At 50.7% G+C, this 20,859-nt stretch overlaps 3 protein-coding genes across 3 annotated transcripts; 2 read left to right on the top strand and 1 right to left on the bottom strand.

The window, feature by feature from the left end:
* Window positions 1-2,801: 2,801 nt before the first annotated feature.
* Window positions 2,802-6,481, top strand: si:ch211-106h11.1 (volume-regulated anion channel subunit LRRC8D). The gene is made up of 5 exons (XM_053850690.1): window positions 2,802-3,089; window positions 3,163-3,564; window positions 3,642-3,892; window positions 3,958-4,317; window positions 5,173-6,481. The coding sequence occupies exons 1-5, from the start codon at window positions 2,802-2,804 to the stop codon at window positions 6,278-6,280; spliced, it is 2,409 nt and encodes an 802-aa protein (XP_053706665.1). The 3' UTR covers window positions 6,281-6,481.
* A 385-nt stretch (window positions 6,482-6,866) lies between these two features.
* On the top strand, window positions 6,867-10,575 carry ddx39ab (DEAD (Asp-Glu-Ala-Asp) box polypeptide 39Ab). The gene is made up of 10 exons (XM_053852418.1): window positions 6,867-7,000; window positions 7,813-8,029; window positions 8,147-8,274; window positions 8,350-8,626; window positions 8,704-8,822; window positions 8,905-9,036; window positions 9,137-9,246; window positions 9,531-9,675; window positions 9,835-9,982; window positions 10,160-10,575. Exons 2-10 carry the CDS (start codon window positions 7,822-7,824, stop codon window positions 10,174-10,176), a joined length of 1,284 nt encoding a protein of 427 aa, XP_053708393.1. The 5' UTR covers window positions 6,867-7,000; window positions 7,813-7,821; the 3' UTR covers window positions 10,177-10,575.
* On the bottom strand, window positions 10,476-15,365 carry si:ch211-106h11.3 (CCN family member 1). Its single transcript, XM_053852419.1, has 5 exons — window positions 15,174-15,365; window positions 14,290-14,503; window positions 13,413-13,853; window positions 12,911-13,089; window positions 10,476-12,200 (listed from the first exon to the last, which is right to left on the bottom strand). Exons 1-5 carry the CDS (start codon window positions 15,222-15,224, stop codon window positions 11,895-11,897), a joined length of 1,191 nt encoding a protein of 396 aa, XP_053708394.1. The 5' UTR covers window positions 15,225-15,365; the 3' UTR covers window positions 10,476-11,894.
* Between the last annotated feature and the right edge of the window lie 5,494 nt (window positions 15,366-20,859).

Here is a 20,859-nt window from a genome sequence, read left to right on the forward strand (position 1 = left end):
TTTTCATTTATTAGAATCATTATTTAAAAAATAATTTTAGGTATTATTCTAAGCACAGTAAGCGCAGTACAATTATTAGAATAATTTTGACTGCTGTTTGGTGTTTTACAGTATTTCTGAGACATCTTCTGGGAGTTTTTTAGGCAAATTCCAATATTTTCTGTCATTGTCATTGTTAAAGTCTGCTGTTATTTTTATATTTAAGGACCATTTAGTTGATGTTAGAAAAGCACACATGTTCGCGCAAGTGTCGCTGTTGTATATTTTATTTTTTAGTTCATTATTTTTACATGAAAACAGCAAAAGTCGAACGTCTGTGTAGTACCTCTATTGGCCGCAGGGTTGCACTGTTATGTGTCAGCAGACGGCGCCTGGAGCGGGTTCAGCAGCTAAACTGGTTAAACACACACACACACACACACACACACACACACATATACATATATATATATATGAAAACAGTAAATAAAAAAAGAATTCCAGAAAATAATAATCGAAACATACAAACCCACAATTATTTCTAACTTTTGTGTAACTCTTGTGTAAATAAATATTTCTAGGATGAATAAACCATGATCAGGAAATTATTAAACATTAGATCTGTTGGCCTTTAAAAAAAAAAAAAAAGAGCTCATCGATCGAATAGTGTAGTTTATTATTTATTTAGTTGTTAGTTATAGCTCAGGTTACTCTTCATCCATAGTATAAAAAAGTAATCGTAAATAATTCTTCTGCCTCACACACTAGCATTCGATGACCATTTTAGGAGCCTCTGCTCAAACTATTCCAGTCCACAACCCTGGTTTAATGAGCCGTGATGTAAAAGCCTGTAAAAGAGTCAAAGCAGCTGTTGTTCTTACCTGCCAAAGCTGTCTGCAACAACTGCGCTCGGCGTCCTCTGATCTTTTGAGACCCGTCAGCCGAAGACATTTGGTTTAAAAACAGCTTCCTGCGGATGATGAGGATGAAGGCTTGGCATCTGAGTCGCGCAGGTCCTGAGCTGGGCTGGCCCACACACGGCCTGATGACAAGCCTCTGACATGCTCATTGATGACATTTATCAGCCATTTCAAATAAACCCCGATATGAGTGGCCGCCATACAGAAGTGAAAAGCACGTAGAATCACTTCATTCACAGTTCAGTAAAACACAGGCTCAATTCGGGAGAAAATGTAGCATAAAAATACAGCACAATACTGTTAATATAAGTCAATATAACTATATTCTTCAACCAATTTATTGTGTGTTTCCAAACATCTGATTGTTTAAGAGTCAAAGCATCGCCTTTGTTTGTAGACTGACAGGCTCGTGAGAAGTCTTTGAAGCGGGAGAAATGAATGCTCTGCACTACAGTGGGTTTTCACGTGAGCAGAGGGGAGTCAGGCGACTAGTGAGGCAAGAACATTGGTGGCCGTCCACATATGTTCTGCAGGGCAACGCTGCTCCTAACCCGGGTCATGTTACCTGCCTCTGACAGCGAGAAACGAGTGAAATGAAAGTCCAAATCTGCTGGATGTGAAGCTCTGACCTCAGATTTGAATTCCCATCTGAGTTTGCCGGGGAGGTGAACAGACTCGCTGGAGCTCTGTGGTGGCTGCGGTGGGGGCCAGGAACCTCCTCGCAGGGGAGCAGGCGAGAGGAGCGCGGTGGGTTCGGTGGGTTCCAGCTCGAGCGTGGCAGCTTTCCCTGAACCACCTTTCGAGGAACCCAGAGCCGACAGTGAGGGGGCTGAGTCGGACTGAAAAGAACGAAACAGAATGGTGTGGGCACCTTCACTAAACCAGGGTCACGGGGGCAGCAGCCAGAGAGAATATGGCCAGACCCCCCTCCCCCGTTGCTCACAGACAATGATGGCTGCGTCTCATCATTCTCCTCCGGCTGGCGGCCACGAACCCACACCGACAAGAGCAACACCAGCTAGTGGGCTCAGCCAGAACGGAAGTACTTCCTGTCGATACCGGCTTCCATCTGATCGACACCTAGAGCTGATTTCTGTGTGAGAGCAATCATCAGCAAAATTGTCCCATTGCTGTGGTGGAAGTTTCTCACGTCGGCGTGGGAAACTCGACTCCACCCAACGGCCACAATCGCCACATGTGTGCTGCCATTGCAAAGGTGTGAAGGGGGAGGGGGGCTGCCCCTCTTTATCTTGCGGAGAATCACAAACGTGTGAAAGTGTTTACCTCCCAGCCGCTCCGCTTCATTTCATGCAGTTTCACTCTCCGCCTGGGAGAAATGCTTAACTAACAAAAGCGCTTTCAAATGTCAATATTACTGTGCTTCTGACTCACAAGCAACCCTGGTGAAATGCCACAAACTAAAATTATAAATCACCAAAAGGTTGGCGTTTTAGGACGCCCCCTGTTGCGCATTATGAGGTACTGCAGTCGGGGGGGGGGTTTAGACGCTTAACAGCGCTTAAAAAGGTGTCACGTAGCCGGGTTTTTATTGGGGCACAACTAAATTGTCCACGTTTATATTTTTAAATAAAGTTGTTGCCTGACCCTCCCCTCCAAGACTGAGAACTCAAGGAGTGAAGTGGTGCAGCGGGGGGCCCTCCAGCGCCCCCTGAACAATCGCTGGTTGGATGTTTCTGCCTGGCCTCCCTTGGCGCCATGGCAACTGTTGAAAAGTGGCTGCTGTCGAGTCGAGTTCAGATGAAAGTTGCAGCGCTAGTTTGCTCCACGGATCCGCACCGGAAGACATGACGTTGCCGCGCTCCAGGATTGTTTTGGGTCCATTTCTCTGAGGAATCTTTGCTCTCAGCATCGTCCCTCTGATGTCTCCGTCCTCCGCAGGCCATGTTCACCCTGTCTGAGCTGGCGCCTCTGAATCAGCACCACAGCAGGTCCAAACTGCTGAAGCCGTGGTGGGAGGTCTTCATGGACCACCTGCTGGTTCTGATGCTCCTCACCTCCATCCTGGCCTGCACCGAGCAGCTGTCCAGAGACAGGGTGGTGTGTGTTCCCACTGGTGACGACAGGGAGCGCTCCCCACCTCCCACTCAACCTTCGGACTCTGATTTCCTCCTCGCTGGGCCCGGGCGACAAACGGACCTAGTGTTCCAGCAGTACGTCTTCATCAGCCAGGTATCCCTGCGGCCAGGACTCAGCTTGATCTGGATTTTAAGTCTGACTTCCTGCTCTTTCAAATGGTCTCCAGGTGTGTTACCATGAAGCTCTGCCCTTCTGCTCCCGCTTCCTCCCCCAACTGGCCCTGTTGCAGACCCTCCTCCTGGTGGCCGGCGGCTCCTTCTGGCTCCACTTCCCCAAAACCTCCTCCTGTGTGGAACAGTTCCTGGGCATCTTAGCCAAGTGCTGTGAGTCTCGCTGGACGTCTCAGGCCTTGTCCCTGGCTGCACGGCAGGAAACCCCCCTGAGGAGCAGTCAGCCGGTCTCTCCTCCCTGCTCCACCAGCCAGTCCAGGCCCGCCCCGCCTCCTGAGTCCGAGACCTCCAGGCCACGAGTGAGTCTCGACAGAAGCGACGGGGAACAAGCTCGAGCTCTTTTCGAAAGAGTCCGGAAATTTCGGTCTCACTGTGAGCGTTCAAGCGTCATCTACAAGGTGAGGCACTGAAAGCAGGTGTGTGTGGTGAGGCGCCGTGTCTCATGTCTCATGTCTCATGTCTCGCCTCTGCGCAGGTCTACTTGGCACAGACTGTGTTTAAGACGGTGCTGGTGACCACCACCCTGTGTTACACCGTCCCGCTGCTCCGCTCGCTCTCCTTCACGCACAGCTGTGTGACTGAAGAGGGAGCCCTGGTGGGCTACCGCTCCTTCAGCTGCATCCACGTCCTGTCCTCCCTGCTGCACACGCTCATGCTGGCCTACCTGCTGCTTCTGGGCCTCTACGGCCTGCTCAGCCTGTACGCCCTCTTCTGGATGCTCCACAGGTCAGCGTCTGCGTCAGAGCTGGGCTCTGAGTGTCTTCACGCATCTGTGCCGTCCTCTTCCTCAGCTCCCTGCTGCAGTTCTCCTCCCAGCTCCCCGGGGACGTGGCCGCTCCGAGGCGTGACCTGGCCTTCCTCCTTCACATGCTGGAGCAGTACGACCCTCTGCTGGTGCAACACCTGTCTGTCTTCCTGTCGCCGGCTCACGAGGGTCAGCTGATGGACGAGAGCTTGGAGAGACGCTGGAGCGAAGGCAAGCTGCAGGCCATGGTTCACATGGACACCGGGGGGCGCTCTCAGCTGGAACTGCTGGCCCTGCCCAGACTCCCTGCAGCTCTGTTCAGCCTCAACAAGCTGGAAGTTCTCAAAGTGGAGCATGTGACTGAGGTCAGGTTCACTGCTCAGGTGTCCAACATGACCTCACTCAGGTGAGTCCCTCTGCCACATCTTCTATTGCTATCACCAGTATTAGTATTGCTACCACAGCTGCTATTCTGACAAGCATGACTTCTACTACTACCACTACTGCTGCTGCTACCACTGCCACTGATACTCATACTCACATACTCATACAATTTCTACTTACTACATCTGCAAATACTACGACGACTAACTACTCCTAGTTCTACTACTACTTTTCCTGTATTTTCCCTTCGGGTGGTATTGGTGCTATGAGATCTACCTCTACTTTTACGAGTACAGCAATAACCACGTTGACTGTTGTTACCTCTTGTACATGTACTTTTCCTCATACTGCTTCAACCTTTCACCTCCGACTGCTGTGTTTCCTTGAAGCTCATCATGTGATCACCACTACTGCAAACCTGGCAACTAGTACTTGTGCCTGTACTACTGCAACTTGCTCTGTTACGACGACAGCTACTACTATCAGTGCCTCTAGTAATACTTAAAGTGTTGCTGCTGTTTTTACCCGCACTACGACTACTACTCTCCTGTTAGGGCTTCAGGTTCAACTGCAAATGCAACGACTGCCATAACTGCAACTTCTGCTGATACTGCTTTTGCTCCGGCCTCTAATACATAAAACTTCTAGTACAGCGTCACGTCTACAGCTAGTAGTGCTTGTTCAAATCTGACTTCTTCTACTCACTCTACTACGTCTCTTCCTGCTCTTTCTTCTTGTTCCACTGCTGAGAGCTCTGCTGCTTTTGCTACTGCTTCAAGTTCTACTCTGCGCCAACTCCTCTGTCACGGCTACTGTTGCTACCTTTATGGTATTACTGCCACAAGTTTTCAATTCCAACCTTTCTCTTCCTGCACAGGGAGCTGCACCTGCACCACTGTGAGGCCTCTGTGGATTCAGCTGCTCTCGCTGTCCTTCAGGAACGTCTAGAAGTCCTTCACTTGACCTTCACTCAAGCGTCAGAGATGCCAAACTGGGTTCTGTCGCTGCACAGTCTGCAGGAGCTGCGCTTGCGTGGCCGTCTGGGCAGCGAAGGTCGCGGCTGGGTGCTGGGCAGCGTCCGGCAGCTGCGGCACCTGCGTGTGCTGGCGCTGGAGGGGAAGCTGCAGAGGATTCCTGCCGAGCTGTGCGATGTGGCCGACAGTCTCCTGAAGCTGGAGATCCACAACGGCGGCGCGAAGATCCTCTCCCTCACCGCCCTGAAGCGCCTGGTCAACCTGAGCGACCTCCTCCTGCAGGACTGCCAGCTGGAGCGCTTGCCCTCTTCTCTGACGAGTCTGGCGAAGCTGCGAGTGCTCAAACTGCAGCGCAACAACTTGTCTAGCCTGGAGGGACTTGTTGTTCTCTCCCATCTTCAGCGGCTCTCGTCCCTCAGGCTCGCCTTCAATAATATTCAAGCCATCCCGCCGTGTGTCGCAGCTCTGCAGGCCCTGGAGCTCCTGGATCTGTCCAGCAACCGGCTGGAGAACCTCCCCTCTTCTCTCTTCAAGCTGTGTGGTCTTCGGCGGCTTTTTCTCTCCAACAACATGTTGAGGAGGCTCCCTGCTGATGTGACGGCACTGACGCTGCTCTCAGAGCTGGACCTCAGTGGAAACCTGCTGGAGAGCCTTCCCCCTCAGATGTTCCGGAGCTGCCCGGAGCTGTGCACTCTGAATGTCGCCCACAACTCTTTGAAATCCTTACCTGGAGAAATAGCCTCTTCAGGCCAGCTGTGCAAGCTGGACCTGCGCTTCAACAGCCTGCAAGAGCTGCCTGCGGGCTTGGGCTGCTGCCCTGGACTCCGTGGTGGTGGTGGACTCCTCGTCGAACACCGGTTGTTTGTGTCCCTCCCTCTGCATGTCAGGAATATTCTGAGCACCCCCCGTGCCAGCTTTGACACCGAGACAGTCCCAGAAGAAGCAGACAAGTTCCCGCTCTTCTCGCCCTCACAGTGGCGCTTCTCCTCCGCTCCAGAATCACAAATTTAAAAAGAACTGCTGATGACAAATGACTGTGTTAGCAACTTGTTTCTCACAGCTATGAACCATGAAGTCTCATTTTAAAGATTTAGATTTATGAGATCATTCAATAAGAACACACACAACATTCATATAGGATAGTTATGCCTTGTTTTTGTCGACATCATATCTTTATAAAAAACATTTAAGTCTTTTGTGTAGTTTTCAGTCCTATTATTTCCTAACAAACTGTTTTCTTTGCAATTATATTTTGAAATAATCGGTAATATTTTTGTCTGGATGTGCCATTGTAGAGCAATAAATCTGACTTGCTTTGTTTTGTGAAATATTTGAAATGATTTTATCTGATTTCTTTTACTGGCTGCACTTACAATAAATTGACTCGTATTCTATCCGACTTAATACAATAAACACTATGCGTTAAGGATGTTTTAATTTATTTACGAATGTGATGCTTTCTGACGTTAAATTCTAGTTTAAATGACCTTTGCTGTGACGTCATCCACAACAGCCAGCAAAGACATCTCGAGCCCGCTTTTTTTTCTCGACGACGGACTGCGGCACATGCTCTGACCAATCACGGCGTTGGGTTATCAATGAACAGCCGTATCAACGAATGACGAGGTGGCCGGATAAAGAGGGCGGGACTTCCGGTAGAGCGTATAAACGAACAGTCTTGGCCTGTCCATGCGGTTGTGATCAATTGGAGCCTGCGTTAGCACCGTCAAGGTAAGAAACTACGGTCGATTACTCTGTTAAAATTGAATTAGTTTACACACGCCAACTTAGTCTAGATAGATAACAACGTGTTCTTAGCTGGCTGTAAAAAGAATGTGGTTTTATCTAAACTAGGACGAGTTTTTCTTTCATTGTTTCCTCAGTGCGGCTTTTAAGCTAGTTAGCTTCTAGGAGCTTCGGAGAGCCAGTGTGGCTAAGCGGCAACTTTTTGCGATATTATTTGTTTCTACTTCTGTCTTAAAACGGTTGGACGTTTTCCTCTATTGGAATTGGCTCTTGCAGGGGCAACTCTTTGATACATTTGGTTTACACGACTTTTGTTTTCGGTGCGTTAGCTTACCACGTTAGCATTGCTTATGCAACACAATAGCCGCGAGACCGGCTGTTGGAAGTTAGCTGCTTTGGTTTTCTCGTTGTCGCCCAGTTTCTCACAGCTTTTACTTGATATTGCGGCGCACTTGAATAACCCTAGGAAGTAAAACGCAATGCCACAATGCTGCCCCACACTTTGATTATCGACCGTTGAAGAATGAATGGCTGCGCTCGGGCCTTCTTACGCGTAGCTTCCGGCGTTTGAACTCCAATTTATTGGACTTCAGATTGGACAATTCTACTCAAATTTACTACGCTACAGACGTTTCGTGAAGATTTACTATATCGCTAGAAATGATAAGTCCAGTAAAGCTGTTAACGCCATGTGTGGCAACAGGTGTGCTCGTCTCTGAATGTAGTGAATGAACGACGTCGTAGGATCCACGTTTTGACTGTTGATGTACCTAATCTGGGGGTTTCATTTTTTTTAGACGAACACAATGGCCGAAACCGATGTTGACCAGGAGCTGCTCGACTACGAAGAGGATGAAGATACGCAAGGAGCACCGGAGAGTGCCACCCCGGCCGTAAAGAAGGACGTGAAGGGATCCTATGTCTCAATCCACAGCTCTGGATTCAGAGACTTTCTCCTCCGACCCGAGCTGCTTCGTGCCATTATTGACTGCGGTTTTGAGCATCCATCTGAAGGTCAGTAGTTCACGGTCGAGTTTAAGAGACGTTGTCAGCTGTACTGGACCGAAGCAGCATCAGGAATGTCTCTGGATGTTTCTGGAAAGTCTCTGATATGTTTTCTTTTGTTTACAGTCCAGCACGAGTGCATTCCACAAGCCATCTTGAGCATGGACATCCTCTGCCAGGCCAAATCCGGCATGGGGAAGACTGCCGTGTTTGTGCTGGCCACATTGCAGCAGATCGAACCTGTCGACGGGCAGGTGGGTTCCTCTTCCGCAGTGTTTCAGTTCGTCTCCACTGAGCCGACTTTGATCCTCCTGGTCTGTCTCTGACAGGTCTCTGTGTTGGTCATGTGCCACATACGAGAGCTCGCCTTTCAGATCAGCAAAGAGTACGAGCGCTTCTCCAAGTACATGCCCAACGTGAAGGCAGCCGTCTTCTTTGGCGGCATGTCCATCCAGAAGGACCAGGAGGTGTTGAAGAAAAACTGCCCCCACATTGTTGTCGGGACGCCAGGTCGACTGCTCGCCCTCATCCACAGCAAAGCTCTGAGCCTGAAGAACGTCAAGCACTTCGTCCTGGACGAGTGCGACAAGATGTTGGAGCAGCTAGGTTTGTTTCCGTGCTGCTGTCTAACTGAACACAGGGTGCTGCGTTTTACTACAGAGACTCTTGTGGTTTCCCCGCAGACATGAGACGCGATGTGCAGGAGATCTTCAGGATCACACCTCATGAGAAGCAAGTCATGATGTTCAGTGCCACTTTGAGTAAGGAGATCCGGCCGGTCTGCCGCAAGTTCATGCAGGATGTGAGTCCATCTTCGTTCCCCGTGCTTTTGGAAAGTGGAAGCGGCTCCACGTTAACAATCCCTGTCCTGTGCCTTTGCGCAGCCCATGGAAGTCTTCGTCGATGACGAGACCAAACTGACGCTGCACGGCCTGCAACAGTACTACTGCAAGCTGAAGGACAGCGAGAAGAACCGCAAGCTCTTCGATCTGCTTGATGTGTTGGAGTTCAACCAGGTGGGTTTAAGTCCCTTTCTCATCCTCATCTGATGGTGTGGAGAAAGGTGTGAACAGATATCGACATAATCGACGTGTCATTCCCTGCCTTGTCCTCTAGGTGGTGATCTTTGTCAAGTCAATCCAGCGCTGCATCGCTCTCTCCCAGCTCCTGGTGGAACAGAACTTCCCTGCCATCGCTATCCACGGGGGCATGGCCCAGGAGGAGAGGTGAGAGGAGGCACAGTTGCTGTGCTCTCTGCTTTGCTCTGACCTTGTTTAGGGACTTGACCCTGATGCCCAGCCCTGCTGGTGGCTATCTAAATGTATTCGCTTCAATATCCACTCCATACTAAACAGTGTGTAGCATGTAGCAGCTCCTCGCTGCACTCTCTTTGCTCAGTTGTGACACTGGTGTGTGTAACTCTGCGGCAGAGGGCGTGAAAGGGGCGCGCGGCCTGATCACCGTGTCCAGCAGCTGTGCTCATAAGCTCCTCTGGCTCCTTCTCCCACAGACTGTCACGCTATCAGCAGTTCAAGGACTTCCAGAGGCGGATCTTGGTGGCCACCAATCTGTTCGGCCGAGGAATGGACATCGAGCGAGTCAACATCGTCTTCAACTATGACATGCCGATAGATTCTGACACCTATTTGCACAGGGTGAGAACTTCTGCAGGGTATTGCCAACATTCTTTCTGCTACATTCTGGTATCGCGGCCGCGTCGGTGACCTCTGGCAGTGGAGTCAGCTGATTTATGGCCCTGCTTTAGTCGTCTGTCATGAGTTGGCGGCTCAACTGAACGGCTTCTCCTGGTCTAGGTGGCCCGTGCTGGCAGGTTTGGCACCAAGGGTCTGGCCATCACCTTCGTGTCCGACGAGACTGACGCCAAGACCCTGAACGATGTGCAGGACCGCTTCGAGGTCAACGTGGCCGAGCTTCCCGACGAAATCGACATCTCCACCTACAGTGAGTAGCAGACATAACTGTGGTTTTCCTTGTCGGTGTGGAAACTAGGCCACACTGATCAGCTGATGAGTGAGTGTTGGTGATGGCGGACAGCTGTTGTCGGCGTGTCTAACCTGTTGGTGAAAAGCTTGACGCCCAGCTGTTGCTCATTCTCTGCTCTCCTCTGTCCCACTTCAGTCGATCAGTCCAGATGAACTCCAGCAAGGCGGACGTCTCCTCCAGGATCTTGTCTCATACTTGGAATTAGATGTTCCTTCTTTCTTGGTTAAAGTTCTACTAGTACCCTTTTGGTCACCCATTTAATTTGTCTGTTTGGGGCACTGTTGTACGATTGATTTTAATTGTCTTTTACTTTTTTTTTTGCTTTATCCGATTGAAACTTTTTATAAAAGGCCCTCCACGTTTGTGTTCTGTTGTGAGACCTCCTCCTGCTCCTCCACTGTCCTAGCAGCCTTTTTTATATTGTCACGCTTGTAGAAGGTGCGTCTCTGTCTTTGCTCGCTCGATGTTTAGCAACAGCTGATGAGAATTGTGTCGCGGCAGTTGTTCCCAACTGAAAGCCTCTAATAAAGTCACCATGTGAATTTGGAGCACCATGCCTTCTGAGTGGACATTTCACGAGTTCAGACTTCTGTTTTGACTACTCCAGCAGTTTTAGTTGTTGAAATGTTTGAACTTTGTATGAAGGACTGGACTGTGATTCAATGGCAGCCCTTTTCTATCCCCTCTCACGTGAGTGTGACTTCATCTTTTAGTTTTTATTGCAGGTGATGCTAAAGTACTCTCATTTGCTCTTGAAAAACAATACATTTAGACAAGTAAAATCCAACACAAAAGCCACTGTTGTGGAGCAGGAAAGCTTCAGATCAAGCTTTAAAACACTCCCACACAGAGCTGAGTATTGTCAGAAGTATAATCCTTCGGCCGTACTTGCGTCCTAAAGTAAGCTTGTTGCCCATGTATTTTCCATTGAAAACTGAACTTATTGAAGCAGGAATTCTCTTTTTAATTCACCAAAAGATGCGAAATGCCCATCTGTTGCTCAATAGAAAAAAAACACCAGTAAAACCGCTATAAATCAAGCTTGGTGTGTTGATGCTTACAAAATGATACAAAACCATGGCGCTAAGGTGCATGAACGTTTGCATGAGTGAGGTATCATGTTGACCTCTGGCAGCGCTGCCCCTGGTGGTCATCAGCGGTGGCACACAAGCGTTGGTTGGTTGCAGAAATGACACTTCAGAGCATGCCGTTTATGAATGATCTCTTGCGACGAGGCTCTGACGTTTCTGGGCTGGTCGCCCTCGCTGCGCAGAGGCAGTGTCCCGGGCTTGTTCCTCCGGTGCTTGCAGAATGCCTCAGCCTCTGGTGAAGACAAGCAATCGGCTGTGTACACAACCTCTGACATGAAACCCACTAATGCAGAAGGAGACAACAGGAGTCATCGCTTCCCTCGGCGACCCTGCGGTCAAGCCCTGGCTCTGCAGGAGTCCACGACTCTCAGCTGTTTTCAACATAGCAGCGCTGCCTTCCCTGGTGGCGGCCCGCTGCGTCGTGTCAGTCTCAACAATAAATACCATAGAATAAATACCATAAAAGGGCTGAAGCCTCGCGCCTGCCAAGCCGCCTGACACGCTTCCCTCGCCCATCAATGTCTTTCATTCTTGTCCAGTCCTCTTCCAAATTCCACTTCCTTCATTTGCGCGAGGCCTTGGCACATCACCCCCAACAAAAGTCTGAGAGAGTTCATGGGATTTGGGTGATGCGGACGACGTGAAGAATCCACGCAGATCTCTAGGGAACTTGGCTGGCAGGACCTAAACTACAGCTCGCTCTGTTTGGTCTCCATCCAGACACGCTACAGGAGCACTATTCTAGACGGGGCTGGCTGGAGGCCGACAGAAGAGCAGCTCTAGTCCATGAACTTGTGCGTGTCTCCATAGAGCCATCTCTGCGGCGGCAGCGCCGCCTCGTTGAGGTGGTTGCAGTCGTCGCTGCACTTGCAGGACTGGATGAACATCACCGAGCGGTTGAAGTGCTCGCCGTCCAGGCAGGCGAAGGTCACGCTGGCCGTGCGCGTGCGGCGAGGTGAGCAGCAGCGGCCATCCCGGCACACGCCGCAGTAGTTGGGCCTGTAGAGGCGGGTGCTCCGGCAGCCGGCGTAGGACAGGCGGTGGGGCTCCGGAGCTTTGTGGGTGCGAGAGCACTTCCTTCCTTTCTGCAGAGGGAACATCCAGATCAGGACAGTTACGGAGCGAACCGTGGCAGATGCTGTCACCAACTATCTTCTGCCTCTTGGCAACAGTTATCACCGTGACTTGCAGATGGAGGTCGGAGTTAAGTGCCGGCCAATAATAGCTGAGGGTCGACGCTGATGTACATTAAAGCCCGGAGCAGTTACATAAACAGAGGGACAGGTGCTCTCCTGTTTACCAGCGTGTTTGGAGGGCTCTCCACAGCCCCCGCACACGTCACAGGGAAAACTTCCATCAGAAGCTTTTCACCTGGATGGTACACCTGCCAGGGCGTGAGCCTCAGGGGCAGCAAAGAGCCCCAGACTTCCCTCTCCCCGCCTTGTCCGGAGGAATACCGAGGTGTTTGAATTTCGGAGCTGGAAACACCTGGATTCAGAGACACCACCCGCGAAAAAGTTTCGATGCTTTCATGAAGTTTGTTGGGGTGTTTTGAAATGCATATTGCCAATGCCTTTTCTGTAACTCTCCCAAGGGCACCCGAAATGGCGCCAGCTAGAGATGACTGAACTCCTCACTTGTGCGCAACATTGCCACAACATATGGCGTCACAAGCAGGGTGGAGAATGTGGGATGCCGTGCTAACCTGACCCCCCCCCCAGACGCATTTATCCTGACAGCATGAGGAAGCTCAGCCATCCTGGGAATCTTAAAAGTGTAAAAACAAATTCCTCACCTTGACTGGGACCGACATGGAGCTGCAGGGGCGGACGTTGCAGAGACGAGTCTCCTTGATCAGCTTGCAGCGGGTATTGTCATTGGTGACGCGAGAGGAAACACCCATACCGCAGCTCCTGGAACACTGAGACCAGGAAGTGGTCTGCACCACACACGGGTCCCCCAGCTGCCTCAGTGCTGGAGCAGAAGAATGAGGGGGAGACAGTGAGAAAGGACCGCTCGCTGGAGACACAGGCGCAGAAAGTGACGGGCTGGAGGAGGGAGAAGCCCTGCACACAGACCTCATTCACTGCACCGTGATTACAGCGAGGTGGGCGACAGAGGTATGTGCTGTGTGTGCAGGGGAGAGGGAGCACCGCCGGGGTGCAAGGAGCCAGTGGAAAACAAGCTTCACACATCAATACTGACACACACAGATGCTCACAGTGACGCGTTTGTGGGGCGAAAATGGCGGAAACATAAAGGTCATGCACGGAGGAAAGTGCGGCACGCGCTCTTACCCGCCAGGTGCTTGTGCCCACGTGGCTTGTCCCACTTGCGCCCCACCTCCACCAGCTCGTTCCCCAGGGGGTCCTTGTCTTTTTTGGGCTTGAAAGGGTGCAGCTTCCGATAGGGTTTGGGGTAAGGCTTTGGGTAAGGGTAGGCCGGGTACGGAATGAAGGGGTATGGCGAGTAAACTGGGGGCTGAGGGCGCCGGAACACTGGGGGGACCACACTGGTTCCCTTGTGGCAGTCGATACTGAGGCAGCACTGCCCCGGCACTTTGACCAGCTGCGGCGCCGGGCACGCTGGCGATGCCAGGGGGAGGTGGCTGGGGCACAGGGGAATACAGCCCACGGCGCCGTCAATGCAGGTGCACTGGTGCTTACACCCCGCGCTGAAATTCTCACCGTTCTGGTACATCCGTCCGTTGTACTCGCAGGAGCGCCCCTCAGCTTTGGCTGGGAAGGAGACGGATATCATCAACCCCCACGGCACAGCCAAGAGTGACACGATAAGACAGACATTTTCACTTGTTTACAATGTCCTCCCCTTGGCTCTCCCAGTGGGTCCCCCCCACTCAGGCCCCCGGTCGCCTTTATATAGAAAGACCCCCAAATAAACACGCGTATAAAAATACCTCTGTGCCAGAGTAGGTGTTTGTGTGTTTCACAGGGCCTGTTTGTGTACACACTGAACTACTTATATAAATCCTGGACTTGGCTGCCGCTCACTTGCAGCTCATGAACGTTGACTATTTTTCAAAGGTGGCACAGGCTTTAGACCTCAAACCCCTATCAAAGAGGAACTCCAGCCATTTGGCTGCCAGTCCAGACCCCCACCCTGAAGCCACACATTCACTCCACACACTTTGATAGGAAGTGGAGCGCCCCCTACCGCGGCAGATGCCGTGCGTGCGTCCGACATCATTTCCATAGTTGCACTCCAGGCCTTTGTGGTGGTCGCATGGCCGTCCGTCGTGGCAGTCCTGGTTGAGCTGGGCGGCGCAGACCTTGCAGCAGCCGCAGCCGTCCGGGACGGAGCTGACCCCTGGGGGGCAGGAGGGAGGTCCCGCGGGACACTCGCAAACCGCGGGACACTCGGAAGCCACCTACAGGACGAGACACACCTCCAATCAGATCCTTGAATCCTTCCATTCATGAGGCCTCATGGGAATCCACCACATCTGAAGGACAATATTTTGTTTCACGGATCACTCAGGCTCCTAAAATGTGGGCTGCTTAAACCTCAGCTGAATACACGGCACTGTCCCGGGCCCCGCCGGGGTGACCCTCTGTTGCCTTCCTCTTGGCACTTGCACATCAGCCTGGGATGACAGGGATGTGCTCAGGTCCCGCCTCCTCACCCTCACACACCCTGGTCTTCACAGGAGGTGCTGAGGTCATGATGATCAGTCGGGGTCTCAGGTTCATCCAGGTGTAATCGATGACATCATTCACCAGCTCGCTCTCGAGACCCACCATCACATTCAAAAGCAAAAACCTTCACAGATATTTCTGTCAAACAGAGTTGGATTTAACCCTGAATTGAACAACAATAAATCAATGTTGGTTATTTAACACAGTGGAATGGTGAGTGAAAACATGAAAAAGACGTCAGTTCCGTCATATTTATCCGTCTCGGAACAGTGTAATTCCCCTGTAATGCACTGTCAATAACGGAGTTATTAAACCGCTCAACCCCACAGAGCTGAACTCAAGTCAACCACGTGTCAGTTTCCTCAAGGTTTCCACGCCAATACCGAGGCTCCCCGCACTCACCAGACCCGCAGCCACTACCTGCACCACTGCAAGTAACACCAGCGTCCCCATGGCGCCCGGTTCACATAGAAGACGGAGGGGGCCGAGGAAACGCCTGAACAAAAGGTAAATAGATCCGGCTCCCGGTGGGAAAGTCCACAGAGGTTAAATCCGACTTCACATGGATCCTGCGCTGCTCGGACCTGTTCAAGCTCATCGATCAAACTCCGTGTTCGTGCATCAGCGCAGCGCCTTTTATAGTGGCCACGCCCACTCCGCAGTTCCGCCGGCCAATCAGGAGACAGGCGCGCAGCTCGACCGCCAGATGGGCGTGGCTTAGTGCCAGTAGCTCCCCGCGAGGGGCGTGGCCAAGCATGAATGCACTCATTCATAAAAACTCTAAATTACTACATTCCTCAGAAGAGCAGGCTTTTAGGTGTTTATTTATTTTTCTTTGAGCGATGATAATATTTTTGATGCTTTTAAGTTCTATTCACACATCTGTCGAGCTCGCGCGGATAAATATGCCCAGCTGCTCCTCCGGTAATAAACGCTGACTCTCAGCAGTTTGAACTAAAAATGGAGGCGAGGAAAATACCCAAACCAGTGAGGCGGTTCTGAAAACATATTTTTTATGATCCCTATCCAAACAAATGAAGTTTCTCCGTTCCTTCCTGTCACTCGTGTCGACATCACTTTCACCGACTCACAGGTTCCCAGGCTTCCTTCCCCTGGCTCTCTCAGACAGACACACAAGCCCCCACGAGTGTAAACAGACTTTATTTCATTTGGGTTTTCAATGAAAAGCTGCGAGCGGAGGTGAGGTCCGCCTGGATAATCTCCCTGTCATCTGCACAGACACGCACACAGGAAGCCGGCGGGACCTGTGCGGCTAATCCTGCCCTGATGCAGCACACTGATACAGTGTTGGAGCCTTTCATTCATATTCCAGATCGTGCATGTTTTATTGGACACACGCTTGTGTTTCCATCAGGACGGCCAATAGAGCACAATGTTTCATCTCAATGAATCGCACTGAAGCTGAGTTAACTTATGATTCATGGCATATTATCACACACTGTATCTTAAAGGAGTTTAAGTATCTCAGGGTCTTGTTCGCGAGTGAGGGAAAAGGGGACCGTCGTGGTGAAGAGGGAGCTGAGTCACAAGACGAAGCTCTGGATTTACCGATCGATCTACGTTCCCACCCTCACCTATGGTCATGAGCTTTGGGTCATGACCGAAAGGATGAGATCGTGGATACAAGCGGCTGAGATGAGTTTCCTCCGCAGGGTGGCTGGGCGCACCCTTAGAGATAGGGTGAGGAGTTCGGTCATCCGGGAGGAGCTCGGGGTGGAGCCGCTGCTCCTCCACATGGAGAGGAACCAGCTGAGGTGGCTCGGGCATCTGACCCGGATGCCCCCTGGACGCCTCCCTGGGGAGGTGTTCTACCGGGAGGAGACCCCGGGGAAGACCCAGGACTCGCAGGAGAGATTATGTCTCTTCAGAATGTTCTGGAAAGTGTCTGTGGGTTGTTGGAGTAAACAAACCTTTTCCTGAGGGAAGCATTATTGCTGTTGATAACAGCTTCCTTAAGGTACATTTAGAACAGATACAGCATGTGGGATTCATTTGTAATAATCGCGAGTTAGCTCAGCTTCGGCACGATTCATTGAGATCAAAACTTCTAATCCATTGACAGCCACAGTGTATCTTAATCCATTGGTGTTTCGAGAGAGGATGTGCCACACAAGCTCACAGCTGACCCGGTGTTGAAGCTGAATTGCCCTCCGTCACCACTGACTCATCCAGCGGGAGACTCTGTCCTGGAGTTCCTGCTTGTTTCCAGATCAGTTATTGACATTTCTAATCTCTGCTTGTGAGGAAAACAACCATGTGATCTTCATGGGTCAGAAGGTCTGATTTTTGTGCTCCTTACATAAGTACTTTACAGTGATGGTGAGTTTATTTCAATGGGATAATGATGTATCTGATCGAGTCCCGATGGCAGACCATGCCACCTTTGTTACGATTGGTCGGCTGGGAATAAAAAGAAAAATGGTGTCACAAACCCAGGTTCAAATAAGAATAAAAAAGTGATACATTGTGTTGTATTATTTTGCTGCAGTTTTCAAGAAACCAATAATATTTGAGTCAAGACTGGAAAGGTACAGAATTCTGATTCAGTTACTGATAACTTTATTGACAAGCCGTCACGTGGAGAAGCTGGAAAAGCACGAGAGAGAACCCCCAACACAATCTCCTAATATTAGAGAATTCTTTAAAAAATCCCTGGCTCCAGACAGTGATCCGGCTGATTCCCAAAACTGAATGGTGTCTTCCCAACTCATATATTTCCTGAAAATGTCATCCTTTTCCGTCTAGTTATTTTGAAAACAGACAGACAAAAGAAAACCTTGTTGGCAGTGAAGGTAAATACATGAAGGACCACTTGCTTGGAGAGTGGGAAATGTTCATTTCCTGCTCAAACTAGTCTTGTGTAAAATAAACAACCAATCAGAAGCACCGGATGAAATGCCTCATTTGCTCACCAAACACATGTCAATTCTGCCTCTCTGGCGACAGGTGGCTCCCCCAAAATATCACTGTGTTTTGCTTGGATTTGTCTTCTCTAACTGTTAAAAATAGAATGACCCAAAATAACAACACAAAAACCTGCTGGGCTGTGCATGATGTTGGTCCATAAGCAGGACTTGGCAGGCCAGGTTTGGCCCCCGGACCTCGAGCTCAGAACCATTTGGAAGTGCTCGTTCACATACAGAGAAGTTTTTTTTATATTTTGACTGGTGTTTCCTTCATAAGATTGAACATTAATGCGCAGCTAAAGGTGGTGAAGATGTGACACAACAATCTAAGGAGGTTGTGGTGATGATGGTATCTGAGGTTTCGCACTCACAACTCAACTGTACTGATGCAGTCTGTGCCAAAACAACCGCAATCTTTGGCACACAGACTCACACACAGAATCGCACACGATCCGTCTCTCTCTGTCAGAGGACGGAGGTGATGTAACAGGTCCGTGTAAACAGGCCCGACACGTCAAGAGCAAATCAAGGCGGTGAAAACTGCACTTGTTTATGTAACTGACCTCCCGACACTTGAAACTACAGGGGTATTTTGTTTTTGTTGCTTGATCGAGTTTGTTTCCCTCCATCACAGACATAAACAAAAGTTTCCACACGAGACGCTGGCCTGACCTTTCCACGCCAGTCACGGACGGCGTGACGGCCAGTCTGCCGCTGGACCTGGCTGGAAAATGAGTGCATGAGAGGAAGGAAGAGTGTCATGGCAGGTGAGAAGTCAAAGTCTGTGGCAGCGGAGGGAAGCGTGTGATGAGGTCAGTGAGACAAACAAGTGTGTTTGCTTGTGTGATTCTTTGAAGCTAATGACTCAACATCAGCAAAGTCCTGCCTTCACTGTCGGTCAACCAGAGCGTGGCCAGAGAGGGAGACAGGTGTCGAGTGTCTGTGCTGCAGCAAGTATTTTTAACGGCGATCCAAGAATCACCTGCGGTTTTTATGTGATCAGCAAGAGACAGGGTTGGACCTTCTGACCGAGGATGAGACCTTGAAGGTCTTAATCTCACTGTTCTGAAGGCTCTGTCATGAAGTAAAAAGACACAAGTCGAAGGGCATCACCCTGCGCTGTAGCCCTACTCTCAACTAGTCCCTGTAGAGAGAGTTATCTGGGAGAGACTCAAACTAGACATTATTGGGGATTATAGCCACAGATTCATTGGGTCTGTTTGTTGTCCTCAGGAAGCCCAGGTTCTCCACCATATGGGCCAGAGACAGGGCTTCAGGAGTGCAAGGACATGGATGGAGGATCATCATCATCAAGTCAGTTAAGTTGAGAAGCCAACCAAGTGGTGAGATGTTCTCCTCATCAGGCAGGGAAACAGATGGTCCTGAGACAGCCTCCTGCCTCGAGACTCACGATGGTGTTGTCGTCAAGACCACTGCACCGAAGACCGACTCCAGCATCCATGAAGCTTTTATTGCTGCAGAAATGAACGTGCTTCCCCGTCCGTTTCAACACACGTGTCACTGAGGATCTGAGTCCAGCTCAGACCAAAGAAAAGTTCTGCCTGTACGTCAACACAAGACAAGGGAAAGACCAACAAGCCGAGAGCGGGAGGTTCAGAGAGTGCCGGTAAGAAAGGATGAGTGAGGGAGGTGGCGGGGGGGCGAGGAATTTTAGTCGCAAAGTTATTTTTAAACCCAGAACAGGAACTCTACTGTTGACTCCCCAAACACTGAAACACATATGAGCTGATCAGGTGGAACACGTGTCTGGAGCAAGAAATATAAACATGACGGGTTTATGACAGAATTCAAAAATCTGCTGACACGTGACGGTTTGCATGTTTATCCTCAGAAACACGTGCTAGGATTTTTGCTCTTCTGGAGGATTACAGTCAAATAAATAGGAGGTGAGGAGACAGGTGGGAGCTCTCAGGGTCTGTGATGATTCCTGTTGGGAAGTTCCAGCCGGGCAGGTGCGGCCGTCACAACCATCCGCAGACACGGGGATCTGTCAGGGGTCATACTGTCCAGTTTGTTCTGCGTCACGGAGTATCACTTCCTCCTGACCTCCAGCTGGGGTCAGCTCCTTGGGTGATGTGTGAGGTCAGACTTAGCACGCACTCGGGGCCTGCTGCTCCTGACGGGGTCAGAGGAAAGTGGGTCACCTGTACCTGTTAGTCACTGGGAGCACATCCCACCGATGCTGGGCTGGATGGGCCCCTCCCTCCATCTTCGCCCACCCCTCACCTACAAGGTGTCACACTGAGCACCCTTGTTCTGGCCCACTCCTGCTTTCCACCGGGACCCCTCAAAAATCCCAGATATCCCTGCAATTTCCGGTGCAATGTTTATTTGGCGGAAAGAGGCCCGGAGGGTGAGTTTCCCTGAAAAAAGACCTTCACTCACAAACAGTTTGGGCTGCGTTCAAGGGTAAACATGTGCAGGAGGTGTACGCGAGGCGAGCGGTAAGAGAGACTGAGACCCGAGTGTTCTGGTACTGACACGCCGAACCCACCTCAGCTCGCACAGTACACGGCTCTGTTCTGGCCCCAACGGCCACAGTCGAATAACAACCCCCCCCTCAAAAAACACACACGCAAACACACAACAGAGGAACACACGCCTCCAGTCAATGGACAGCACCCTCTGCTGGAAAATGACTTCCAGAAGTTCTGCTTGATTGTGAGGGCGATCAAAGCAGGACCCATCAGCCACACCAGCCCCAGATGTCTGGAACCTTCTCACACAGAGGAGAATCTGTCCTGGGGCTCGCACGCACGTCACTCGGGCCTTTAACACAGCCCACAAGTTTCCAAACCTGCAAGCTCACCACCAAAACAGGAAGCAGTCTTGTTGGTGTGACATTGGGAGCTTATGTAAAGCCACTGGTTTTACGAGTCACGGCACCTTTGCTTGGCAAAGTGGGTCAGAAGGGTCCCATGGGGGACGTTGCACTTGCTTTTGTAAGCCTTCAGGTATTCACTGATTCAACCGAACACGATCATCAAACCCTGAAGTGATCAGGCGGACAGAACATCACAACTATCTTCCTGCTGAACGTAAACAAGCCCAAGTGTCTTCTCCAGTCCTCCACCTCGCCTGGTCAACTACGTCCAAATTTCCACACCGTCTTCTCCCTTTGCCTGGCATCTGCATCATCA

Source organism: Synchiropus splendidus, chromosome 19, assembly GCF_027744825.2.
Source record: "Synchiropus splendidus isolate RoL2022-P1 chromosome 19, RoL_Sspl_1.0, whole genome shotgun sequence".
In the NCBI taxonomy this organism is placed as follows: domain Eukaryota; kingdom Metazoa; phylum Chordata; class Actinopteri; order Syngnathiformes; family Callionymidae; genus Synchiropus; species Synchiropus splendidus.

Excerpts from the sequence above, each read along its gene's own strand:
- si:ch211-106h11.1 (XM_053850690.1), top strand. The coding sequence starts at position 2,802 with ATGTTCACCCTGTCTGAGCTGGCGCCTCTGAATCAGCACCACAGCAGG. Across the intron at positions 3,090-3,162 it reads AGTACGTCTTCATCAGCCAG|GTGTGTTACCATGAAGCTCT; the intron begins GTATCCCTGCGG and ends AATGGTCTCCAG. Across the intron at positions 3,893-3,957 it reads CTCTTCTGGATGCTCCACAG|CTCCCTGCTGCAGTTCTCCT; the intron begins GTCAGCGTCTGC and ends CCTCTTCCTCAG.
- ddx39ab (XM_053852418.1), top strand. The coding sequence starts at position 7,822 with ATGGCCGAAACCGATGTTGACCAGGAGCTGCTCGACTACGAAGAGGAT. Across the intron at positions 8,030-8,146 it reads TTTTGAGCATCCATCTGAAG|TCCAGCACGAGTGCATTCCA; the intron begins GTCAGTAGTTCA and ends TTTTGTTTACAG. Across the intron at positions 8,823-8,904 it reads GCCGCAAGTTCATGCAGGAT|CCCATGGAAGTCTTCGTCGA; the intron begins GTGAGTCCATCT and ends GCCTTTGCGCAG.
- si:ch211-106h11.3 (XM_053852419.1), bottom strand. The coding sequence starts at position 15,224 with ATGGGGACGCTGGTGTTACTTGCAGTGGTGCAGGTAGTGGCTGCGGGT. Across the intron at positions 14,504-15,173 it reads AGGTAGTGGCTGCGGGTCTG|GTGGCTTCCGAGTGTCCCGC; the intron begins GTGAGTGCGGGG and ends CTCGTCCTGTAG. Across the intron at positions 13,854-14,289 it reads CACGCACGGCATCTGCCGCG|CCAAAGCTGAGGGGCGCTCC; the intron begins GTAGGGGGCGCT and ends TCTCCTTCCCAG.